At 51.0% G+C, this 11,937-nt stretch overlaps 1 protein-coding gene across 2 annotated transcripts; it reads right to left on the bottom strand.

Annotated features, from left to right (window-relative positions):
* Positions 1-4,807: 4,807 nt before the first annotated feature.
* Positions 4,808-11,807, bottom strand: CYSLTR1 (cysteinyl leukotriene receptor 1). 2 transcript variants are annotated; one of them, XM_035889397.1, is made up of 2 exons: positions 11,606-11,807; positions 4,808-8,029 (listed from the first exon to the last, which is right to left on the bottom strand). In XM_035889397.1, the coding sequence occupies exon 2, from the start codon at positions 7,972-7,974 to the stop codon at positions 6,937-6,939; it is 1,038 nt and encodes a 345-aa protein (XP_035745290.1). In that variant the 5' UTR covers positions 7,975-8,029; positions 11,606-11,807; the 3' UTR covers positions 4,808-6,936. The 2 variants fall into 2 exon arrangements, with proteins under 2 accessions (XP_035745290.1, XP_035745289.1); XM_035889396.1 differs by lacking the exon at positions 11,606-11,807 and adding an exon at positions 8,117-8,188.
* Positions 11,808-11,937: the final 130 nt, after the last annotated feature.

The raw sequence follows: 11,937 nt of genomic DNA, 5'->3' as shown, positions 1-11,937 counted from the left end.
AAGAAGCCGCATTGACAGGAAAGAAACGGGCACAGTTCACCCTCAAGTGAAGTTTGCAAATACTCCACATTCTTGTTTGTATGTGCGGCCACGCGCGGCGCTGAAATTAAAGATTTGGGAGAAGTAGGGTTGAGTTCCCCATCTTGCCGACCCGACGGGAGATGGATTTGTAACCCTGAGCGCCAGGCCAGGCTCTTCATCCCTCAGGTTTGCTTTGGGTAGCATTTCTAAGGCATTTTGTTGCTTGCACGGATGGTAGTTTAGAATCTGATGTGCTTTCCTTCATTTTTGATGCTTATTTTTTCCCCCCTAGTAATCAGGTCATACCCTCCGCTGCGGTACGTGAAGGATAAAGAGCTCAGTGTTCTCCCTCCTGCCATATGGAAGAAGTCTCTCTTCTAATGTCAGACTGCAGTGGAAATGGGGGAAAAAAATGCGAAGTTAGGATTCAGCGTGAGAATTAGCTCCTGCTAAGGGACCTGCAGCACCCGGGTGCACGGACCCCTACTGCAGCTGGTGGGGGGATTCGGGCAGTGGGAGCCGCCCCGTGGGCTGCACCAGCCCCTTGCACCGAGCCCCTCTGGCCCCCAAATAGGTGCCCAGGCTCCTGTGGATGGCGGGGGCAGAGAGCACCTTGCTCAGAGCAGAAAATCTCTCTTGCTTGCCAGCGCTTGGAGTTTATTGCTTATTAAACTGAAGGGGTGCTGGCTTCTTATGTCCTGCAAGCATTTTCTATGAAGACACTTCGTATAGAATAAGGGTGCTCATGTCCTATGCATGGTTTCCGAATTTCCCAGCCTGTGGCGCTGGAATTTGGCCCCGCAGCAGGCAAAACCGGCGTGGAGTTAAAAACCCCAAAGGACTACTTGCTGTAGTATCACGAGTGTCCAAAAGGGAAATATTTTTTCCAGCCTGAGGAAAAAAAAAGACCAGTGAAGGCTTGTAAACAAGATAGACATGCCAGTGAGGATTAGAAATGCGGCTTTATCTGCTGTGATTTATGGTGTGTTCAGGCATGTGGGGAGAAACACCCCCCCAAAACTTAATATTTCCAGAAGCAACCAGCAATTCTGTCGGATGGGGTTTGGGCGTGCGCAGCCCAAGAGAAATGAGAAAGCGCCCGGCAGTCAGGGTCAGACAGTTTTACCATTGCTGAACAAGAACATTAAGAAAAAGCCAAGAGCAAGAGAGAGCCCTGCTTGAAAACCCCTCCGTACGGCACCAAGGCAAGCCGGGCAGGCTGCGACGAGCTGGCTGCAGGGGGTGCCCGCGTCGAGCTGAGAAGGAGTGCAGAAATCAAGGCCAGGATTTATTGGAAACCGAGGCTTGTACTGTTCTCTTGGAAACAGAAAGATTGTGTTATTTTTGCAAACAGAAATCTAGTTTGTGGTTAGCTTCTGGCAGCAGGTGGCTGCTCGGGGCCCTCTCTGAAAATGGGCACAAATAAAAACACATTTTAGCCCGCTACAAAGGCAAAGCAGCGCCCACAGGGTTCTCTCTGCTTGCACAGAAGTTTATCCTGAAGCCTGTCCTCCAAGAGGCAAAGGGGAGAGGTTTTCGTCTGTCTGGGAGGCAGTGTGTCCTGGGCATCTGCCAGAGCGGGATTTCTTGTTCGTTAAGGGAAACTCTCTGCCCCGTCTTCCCAGCAAGGATTTGCACGGTATCCGCTACGCTGTCATCCCCCAGCCCGAAAAAGGTTACTGCCTCCATCAACACATCGCGCAGATTTTTCTCCCTTGTAGCGAGCCATTTTGCTCCGTATCATGCTCTACACAGCTGGTGGCACCTATTCAACCCACGGGGGAAAGGGCTGGATCTCCCCATTATTTTTTTTCCTTTAAAACAGAAACCACAGGATCTATATTGTAGTCTTGTATGCATGAAACGACGAAAGGGGACTAAGGAATCGGTCTCTCCTCCCAGCCTCAGCCCTTGCTTATGCTCACACCTGCAGGCTGTACGTACCATTACATGCTATAGGATTCAGCTGAGATCGGCCTTTTCCCCCCTCTGTGCAGGAGCGAATCCTCTGCCCTGGCAAGGGCTGTCGGAGGGCAGGGTCCGAGCTGCAGCACCCCTTGTTTTTTGCCTGCCGAGGCATCACGCTCTGAATGCTGCTCAGGCCATGCAGCACCTCCACGGTCGTAAAACCCAACAGCGAGGAAAGTTGGTTAAAGCACATTTTTTTTTTTTTTTAAACAGTAAAAATAATATCAATCAGTTCATACTTGAGCATATAGAATGCACTTACCACGCTGTCGCAGCCCCACGTGTCACTTGAAAAAGTTGTCATGCAGACACGCTAGCCCTAAGGAGACTTTCTTAGTGGCTTGGCTTACGCTGGCTAAAATCACAGGTCTGGAGCAGAAGTTTCCACGTGGAAAACACGAATTTCTGGTTGTGGAGGTTGCAGAGCAAAGCCTGGAGATGTCACCTGCTTGCACCCTTGGGCCCAGGCACCGAACAGCAAAGAAAGGGATCCAAAGCAGTAGTAAGTGATGAGGATCCAAAGCAGTAGTAAATGATGAGGATCCAAAGCAGTAGTAAGTGACGATTGGGAAGGCTCGACTGGGTTTGAGTGCCTCGGGCTGGCAACGTGTGCACAGCAAGTGACAGAAAAGTCGAGGCAGCTGGTCGGAAGCATTTATGATGCTCTGGGTATTTTTCCATCTCTGAGCAAGCAGAAACGACACCTCCCGCAGGACAAGTACGAACACCGGTGCCCGATTTACCCACTGAACTTCCTCGTCTTAACCCAGGGATAACAACTACTTGCCAAAATTGGGCCGTGTGTAGGCCAGAAGAAGGCATAGCCTGTCTCTCCACACCAACAGCCGCGTGGTGACGCCTCCTCCTCCTCCTCGGTTGGGATATTCCTGGCTGGTGTGTGCTGCCTCGACACCGGGGTCCCTCACCGAGGACCCGAGGGACTCCTCAGAGTGGGGCCGTCTTTTGGTAGGAGGCAAGCAAGACCATTTTATTGCCATATGGGTACAGCAAGGAGCTCGTCCCGAGTGCTGGTTTCTTCCAGACGCTGGCTTTTACCAGAAATAACCTTCTGAGGCAAATGAAGGGCAAAATGATGGGATTTCTGTCATAGAATCATGGAATGCTTTGGGTTGGAAGGGACCCCCAGAGGTCCCCCAGCCCAACCCCCCTGCAGGAGCAGGGACACCTTGAACCACATCAGGTTGCTCACAGCCCCGTCCAACCTGGCCTGGAATGTTCCCAGGGATGGGGCCTCCACCCCCTCTCTGGGCAACCCCTGCCAGGGTTTCACCACCCTCACTGGAAAAAATTTCTTCCTTAGATCCAGTCTAAACCTGCCCTGCTTCAGTTTAAAGCCATCCCCCCTTGTCCTGTCCCAGCTGGCCCTACTAAAAAGATTGTCCCCAAGCACTGTCGCGATGATGTGATGCTGAAGGGCTGTCAGTTACCATCAGCATCCAGCGAAAGCTTTGCAGATCTGAGCTCCACACCGGGACAACCATTCCATGGAGAAACAGCATTTTTTCGGCAAGGCGGATGGTGCTGTTGGAGCCTGGGGCAGGAGGGACCCTGCTTGCCATCAGTGCTGAGGTCGGGGTCCCCATGCTGGGGACTGGTGGCCATGTGGGGACGGGTGCTGCTCGCCCTGCTTCCGTGGCTGGCTCCTCTCCAGCCTGAGCGTCCCTCCAGGAAAACAGGAAAAAACAAGAGGAAGGCAGAGAGGGAAAAACAAAAGATTATGAAATAAAACATGGGCAGGGGTGGAAGAGGGGGAACTGAGCGCGACCAACACCGGAGGAAACAGGACAACTTTCTAAAAAAGAAAGAAGAAACCTCATTAGGCAACAGGCACCAGAATAGCTCAGCACTAGGGGACACCATTGTACCATAAATTGCAGCATATGAGCAGAAAAAAGTCCAGTTTCAAGCAAACCCAACACCTCACTGCGCCAGGCTGGCACCTCGTCCCTCTTCCCAACACCAACGATTTCCACCTTGCCTCGTGACGGTAACGGGGCCTGTTTCTTGGCACGCAGTTCTCTCCCGGTCCCTATTCCTGAACAAAACCTGACCAGCATTTGCTGCCAGGGTGGCACTTTTCTGCGTGCCGCAGGGCAAAGTCACAAGCAGGGGCCAACCGCCCTTGCCTCCCACCTGGGGCTGGGCAGAGCCTGCCCGGAGCGAAGCCCAACTCCTGCCAAGCCGATGGCAAAGCTCCCGCCTCGCCAGGACAGGCTGGAGCTTCATAACGAAATAACACCTTGCAGCTCCTGCACCTATTTTTGGAAAACCTGAGTAGGAAAGGTCAATCTGGGCACTTTCCCACACAGGAACAGTGTGATACAGGACCGTACAAGGCATCGTCCTCACCAAAAGCATCACTTCCCACCAAGTGCCTTACAAGCATTTTCTATCCCTAAACACTGATTTACCGAGGTGCCAGCTGCCATTCGTGGGGTGCTCCACCTCTGGAAGACCTACGGAGAGCCCGGCTGCCGTCAGGAGTGGTTTGGCTCTGACGGGTCCCCACACCGGCAGCCCCAGACCCCGAGCCCAGGGGGGTTGGGCCACAGCAAAGGCCGGTTTGGCTGGCCCAGAGGCCAGCTCCGAGACGCCAGGGTCAGCGAGTCCCCCAGCATCTCAGCCCACCCCAGGTCCTGCCCTCAGCAACTTCTGTGCTGCTTTGACTTAAGTTTTTATTATATTATTGTAAATGATTATTACTTTATTGTAAATGAATATTACATTACTATAAAAGATTATTACATTATTATAAATGATTATTACATGAATATTACACTCCAGTGCCGTGTATAGATAAAATATACCGTAGGGAAGAAGAATCTGTACACAGAGGCTTTAAGATGTGACACAGAAAATGGTAACCGTTAAAATGTAACTTGCAACGTTTTCATTTAATTTTCAGCAATCTTTTTTTTTTTTAAATCGCCTTTCCAATGGCACAAAAGCCGCTGCCGTTTCTCTTGCCGTAACCATTGTCTGATAAGATAAAAAGGAAAAAAACCACCTCTGTATCGGCACAATAAAAATGCTTTGCAACACATCCATAGGTAGCTTTACTGTACAATATTTTAAAATTTGGGACTGTGCATATTATTTCTACATATTCTGAAACTCAGTCTTCCGCGATGCTTTCTATTTACAGTTGCACAACGCCTTTAATGCCTCGAGACACAGCTGTAACACGCAATGCTGGCCCTCAAAAAGAAGTTTCAGCCAACTCTCCACTTCCACAGGCTTTCCCACAGCTGCCCGCAGCAGGGGGAACCGCAGCGCTCCTCTGCATGAACGGTGGCCAGCCCTCTTCCAGTTTACAGGTCCTCAAAGTTTTCTAAAGGGGTTGCAGGTCTTGTTGAAAATTCACATCCATAAACTGTTGCGCAGGCGAATTTGCTTTTTTAGGTGCCTTTTGCTGACCCGGGGATATGCAGGCTGTGCTGTAAAGAGGGAACGTACGCTCTTCTGTGTATCTGTAAAGACAATTTCTCAGGCAGACCCCTGTCCCCAAGCCAAACTCCTTTTGGCCACTCTTACTCTACAGGACTGAAGTTGTTTTCTTTCTTTAAGATAACATCAAGCAGCTTTACAAATGCCATATCAAAACATACTTGCTATTCATTTATCAACCACTTTTCCAGCTGAGAGTCTCAATCCTACAGGAATTTCTATTTCTGCCTTGATGTATCAGGCATCTCGGGGCTGGGCTTTGCTCCAGGAAAAGGCAGGCAGTGCCACTTTCCCGTGTATTTCACTGGAAAAGCACAGGAATGTTTCCTTCTGTCCAAGAGTGTGAAGTGTTTCCTAAGAAACATAGCCCGATCTTGGTTTTCATCATACTCTACCCAAAATAAGATTCACTCATGACTTGTTGGAACCCATCGTCAGACTCTTGATCTCCAGGTCTGTCCCCAAGGGCCTTGGGTTGCCTCTTTTCTGCAAGGTGCGAGCAAGGTGAACGCTCTCCAACAGGATTAAACATCATATGTAGCTGTTTTCAGAAAGGACCTCTGCATTCCTTTTTTTAAAAATTACTTTTTTTTTTTTTAAAATTTGGTCAATAGTTCCAAAAGGCGGGCCTGATCCTGCACTGGACTCTGAGCACCCAGAGCTCTACTTTTCAGTAAAACCTCTTCAGTGATGACCCAGATCCTGCAGCCATCACTTACAGGACCAGCCCCACGGAAAGAAGCTTCAAACGCACACTAGGATACCGCCATTTAAAAACTGCTCCCACGGACAAGATTTTTGCTAGAAATTCAGAAAATACTGGCAGATCTGCTGCCCACAAGAGCACGTCCCGAGAGCTGCTCCTTCGGGGTGGGGGAGAGGGGCTCCAAGGCCAAGTCCCCAGATTTGCAGACCCAGGCACCAACCCTGCAAATCTTACACACGTAATCAGGTTGAAAACTGAAGTCTAAAGCAGAAAGCAGCTGGGAGCAGGGCAGGAATTATCCTGGCCTCTGCTGTGTAAATAATTTAGCTGCTGTTTGAAGGTTCAATGAAAACTCTGCCCTCTCTATTTGTCAGTAGCTCCCTGAGCGCCACAGACAGCAAATATTGTGTTTACATTTCCCACTGACTCGGAGAATTAACGCTCTTTGTAGCATTGTGAAATGAAGCAAATGCTCAAATACAGGCTTTGAAGAGTTTGTTTATGCGAGTTTATCATCAGATCAACAGTTTTCTGGTGCTGGCAGTGGTGGCTCCTCCAGGCTGTGGCTGCGCATGTCCAAGCGGTGCTCCTGGGGAAGGGGCTGGCCGTCCCCGTTGGCGGCTGTACCTCCAAGTAGCATAAATCAGGGACCACCGACGGTTATTATTACATATGTAATTGTGACGAAGGCTTGCGAGCCTCCATCACCTCTTCTGCAAGAGTTCCGAGATCTCTGTTGCCCATCTGAGACCTTAGGGGCAGGTCTAGCCCCCTTACGAAAGGGCCACGGCTGCCTTTCCGTTCTCCCTCTGGCTTTCTCCAAAGGGTTCCTCATCTTTCTCTTTTATGGAGAACTTTTTCCTGAAGGCTTGCGTTAAGCTGGAGGAAGATGCCTTCCTAAACGTGGTAAGTCTCTTCCGAAAGTTGCCCCCTGAGAAGAAGTAGAGAAGTGGGTCAAAGCAGCAGTTGGAAGCTGCCAAGGGGAGCGTTACCACGACTGATTTCTGCAGGTATATGGCGTCCTCGCAGCGGGTGTTCTTCAGCTGCAGCATGTGGAGGTGGATCGTACGCAGAATGTGGTAGGGGGTGAAGCTGACCAGGAAGGTGGCTGTCACGATGATGATCATCCAGACCGCCTTCTTGCGGTTAGCCTGGTTCTTCTTCAAGGAGTTTTTCAGCAAGGTCCTTATGATCATGGTGTAGCAGATAGTTATGACAACAAAGGGAAAAATGAAACCCACAAATAGGGCAATAAAATCCAGGATCACCACTAGTTTTGTCTTCTGATTATCTTCTGGGGGTTCGAAGCACTTCGTCTTGTTGCCATATTGGTACGTCCCATTTTTCAGAAAGGGAGCACTTGTCAGGGTGACAAAAATCCAGATGCCGATGCAGACAAATTTAGCCTTCTTCTCCGTTACCAAATTGATGTTCCGGACTGGAAAAACAATGGCTATGCACCGGAAGAAGCTCATTGCAGTCATGAAAAAAATGCTGCAGTACAGGTTGACGTACAGGGCGTATGAACTGATCCTGCAGAGGAAGTCGCTGAAGAACCAGTTCCCTTTGTGGACGTAGTAGATGACACGCAGGGGCAGGGTGCACACGCAGAGGAAGTCGGAGACGGCGAGGTTCAGCATGTACACCTGGAAGGCTGTCTTCTGCCGGTATGTTTTTATGAGGACGTACAGCACAACGCCGTTGCCAACAAAGCCCATAATGCTGATCATGGAGTAGAGCGTGGAGTAGACTCGGTTTCGGAAGTCGTCGATGGAGTGATGGCACGACAGGTTATCATACAGTGCCGTCATCTTGCCTGAGGGCGGGGGGAGAGGCACCGATTCTGCCTGGCGATGTATGTCAGGCCTAAGGATGAAAATCTCAGGTGAGTTATGTAAAGCAGCACATGAAAATAAAGCACGATTATTAAAAAGGAGGGAAAACCTTTCATACAGGAGAGAAGAGCTAGGAAGGGTCTGCGCAGATCCGTGGTACGGTAACTACCCGCTACATCCACCTTTCTTGACTGGGTACCAACAGCTGGTGATGTAAAGATGAGAGTCGCGTTTTCCTACGTCATCAGCACTGGCGGCGTCCTTCTTCCACCAAATTAACCAGAAAGCTCTACCTCCCTGCAAGCCAAGGTCGCTACTCATGAAAGCAGCAGAGAGGAATGATGCAGGCGGCAATAGCACTACGCAATTTAAGATAGAAAGGCCAGAGCCAGTCCCTAACGACTGTTCAGTCCCACCTCTCCACATCGCCTGGCAAGTGGCCATGTCCCTGTGCTCCACCTCCTGCCCCAGGACAGGTTGCTGCAAGAAGGTTTCTGAAACCGCAAAGGATGTGGTCACGCAAGCCTTTCTCTATTTAAAAAAAAAAAAAAAAAAATCAATTAAAAACCCACCCCAGAACCTTTGCACCGAAGGTGGGAGAGGATTCCAAGCTGGAGGCTGCTCCATGCACGACCGGGTGTTTGTCAGCTCCCCAAATTCTGCATTGCTCTCCTCTGTGCTGCTCACAGGTAGCACCATTTTTTAAGCTTGCTATGCTACGAAATATGTGTAATTACCAGCTTTTGGAAGACATCTGGCCTATTATATCAGGAAGGATGACTGCAGCACAGGGGATGCTGCTGGGCTCCGCTCTCCCGGGCACTGCCGGGGCAGAGGCGCTGCCGCAACGCCCGGCAGACGGAGCGGGAAGCTGCAGGGAGGCTCACATCACGGAGGACAAACCTCTTGGTCTGGAGACACCTGCGCTATGGGGGTAACTCCCTGGCAAAGGGGTTCTCCTTGGGCTTGCTTTTGCACGTTGCTTTGATTTACATTAGCAGGTCGGGGGCTCTCCAGAGCGGTCGGACTCTAACGGCCCGGCGGGGGCTTTTGGATCCGCTCAGTCAGCCTTTCGCAAAATTTTATTGTTTCCTTTTGGTATTCATTTGAGCGCAGCGAGGCATGAGACTCTTAATTTGGGTTGCCCTAAGTCAATTAAGAGGAAAATACACATGTATTTCTCTCATTCATTTTCAACTTCTGGTGGTTCAGACCCAGAATCTCACTTGCAGTCTGAGACCACGTAAATCCCCGACGATCAGAACTGCAGGAAACATGCAGGACTTGAACAAAAACAGTGACAAAAGCAAGAGCTGAGACGAGAGCACCCGAGAACCCCCACTATGCATGTGCTCAAAACTGATGTTAAATGGTACATCTTTTCACCCATGAAAATAGGCTGGCAGCATTACAGTAGAAGGATTCCCCCAGCCTCTCCGGGATATACCGGGACTTCAGAACCGCACTGGGATGCTCAAGGCTTCCCAGTTTCAGGCAACTTTCAGCTATTTGGGAGTTGATGCTCTTAAAAGGATCCTTTCATTATCTGCCACGCACAAATTACAGGAAAGCGCAACAGATACCAGCGAGGCGGCACAGATGGGGGGGAAGCAAGACACAAGAGAGGATGTTTTTTCCTCTTGGGCTATTTGTGGACACGTAGGGGTGTGTGAGCGAGCGAGCGACCGACAGCACAACTGCACAGAGGTCTTCGGCCAGAAGAGGCAGCCAAGCCTCAACACGGCTCCACCGGCTCCACCACAAGCTGTAGATCAGTACAGACCTCGTACATCAGCACTTACAGTTCACCTTAGCCTGCATACATGAAGCTTATCCAGCCATGCCCATTGCAAATAACCCATTAATCAGAGAGAGGCGGCGCGTTTGCAGCCACATCTTCTCCCTGCCCCGCCAGTGCCGCCTCTCGGCAGCACGGTTCTGCAGGCTGGCAGAATCCAGACCTCAGCCCCAGCTTGGACCAGTTTGGGTTCCTCGCGATGGAAAGCCCAGAGCGGGTCTGAAGACCAGCCACTGCCCCCGCCAGCCTCTCGTGGCTCCAGCCACCCGTCCTCTGCCAGGACCAGCCAGTGACACGGAGCTGCTGCCCCAGCGGTATGGAGCAGAGGAGATGCAGGAGGTCCCCAAGGAGATGCTGAGAGATCCGGGCTTCAGCCTGCACCGCTGGCATCCTCGCTTGCCTGAGGTCTTCACTTCAGACTTGAGGTTCAAGTTATGAAAAGAGCAGCACTCCCATAATGTTTAAAAATCTCCAAGATAGGGCTAAAATTAAGTTTGTGGCAACATTGGTCTGATTTTAACCAATTGCTTGGGAGTGGCAGATAGTGCAATATTCTCTGCATGATCCCCGTTCCTTGTTTTTATCTGTCAAGATAATCTGACGCGGGTGACGAAGCTCTCAATACCGTTACTCTTACGCCGGGTTAATGCCTAGCAAGCAGACCCACCGAGCAAAACCCCGCCATGCCCTGCCACTGTAACAACACATTGAGATTAGTGGCTCAATTATGTCACGAAAACATATAGATAAAAATCTGTACTTACCAAGGTATCATATATCAGTTCGTTCTCAGACATTTAAAAACCCCCACGACTGAGATGTTTGAGATTAAGAGGCTGGAATGATCTCTTCTGCACGCTGAGGCTTTTCTCATCTGCCAGCACCTCCAGGTTCTTACGACCGGTACGAGGGAGGAGCAGCGAACGGGGCAACCCAGGCTGCGAGGCCAACCCAGTGGATAAACAGAGAGGTTTTCCCAAAAAGCACGACCGTGACGCAACGCTCGGAGGAGGGAAGAGACTGCAGATGGAGAAACGCATGGGGGGAGCCGGGCAGAACCTGCGTCTCCCAGCGCCACGTTTCGGGTCAGGTTCCCCCGTGCCTTTTGCGAGGGTGTTGGTGCCGTGCGGCCGCGGAGGGCACCGCTGCCTTCCTGCCGCTGCCGATTTCTCTTCCCTTCTGCCAGTTTAGCTATCCTGCCTAAGCGATAGCCAAGAGAGATTGGTAAACGCCTCAGCCCATCATCTGTGCATTAGATAAACGTCTTCATTTAATCTCTATGCCTCTTTGTGCACGCTGCTTAAGTGGGATTGGGCTGGCTTATAAACTTTCTACGTCCTTTGGAGACTGAATTCCGGCCTTTCAGCTGCTGTTCTTAAAGGCATTGGCAGACAGCGAACAACCACGCGAGGTGGCTGTCTAAAAGACAACTGAGACCTGTTATCTACCGTGTTTCTGAATGCAATTTAAAACACCTTTTGTAAGCAAAAGGAAAACCGATGATCACAAGACTGAAGCGCAGTGCTGAAGTGTAAGAGAGCTCCGTGCCTAGAAATGGACCTGTAAAAACCAAAAAAAAACCCCACAAACCCCCACTTCCTAGCCGAGGCTTTAGACCAGGTTTGCATTACGAATCGAGGACAAACATCAGTTCTGCCACTTTTTATCTGTACAGCCGCCATTCACAGAACCGTTCGTTTACGTTCTGGCGAACTCGGCTCCTCAGGAATGTACACAAGCGAGAGGCAGCAGCCACGGCCGGCTGAGAAAAGCATCCCAAAGCAAGCAACCCCCCTCAACAACTCTTACCCTCCAAGTTGCACGCAGCACAGCCAGCTTTATAGCTGGTCCTAAGCGGACGATGCTAGACTGAATTACACAATCAAAGAGCACGCCACCAAGGACGACACTACCGTCGGCTTCAAGCTGGGGGGTCCGGCATCGCCCGCCCCGGGGAGCGCTGCCGGGGTTGGATTTGATGTTGGGTGGAAGAGGCACGGGCGCGCTCCGGCGGCTCCCTCCTGCCCGGGGAACGGGGTTTGGCCTCGGGAAGAGGAACGGGACCGATCACCCAAGCACGCAGCAGGCGCTAATTAATCCCCCGGCGCTCCCGGTGGGACCGGACGGCGCGGCCGAGCTCC

This window comes from Egretta garzetta, unplaced genomic scaffold (genome assembly GCF_000687185.1).
Source record: "Egretta garzetta isolate BGI_Z169 unplaced genomic scaffold, ASM68718v1 scaffold402, whole genome shotgun sequence".
Taxonomy (NCBI): domain Eukaryota; kingdom Metazoa; phylum Chordata; class Aves; order Pelecaniformes; family Ardeidae; genus Egretta; species Egretta garzetta.
This window is presented reverse-complemented; position numbering and strand designations above follow the sequence as displayed.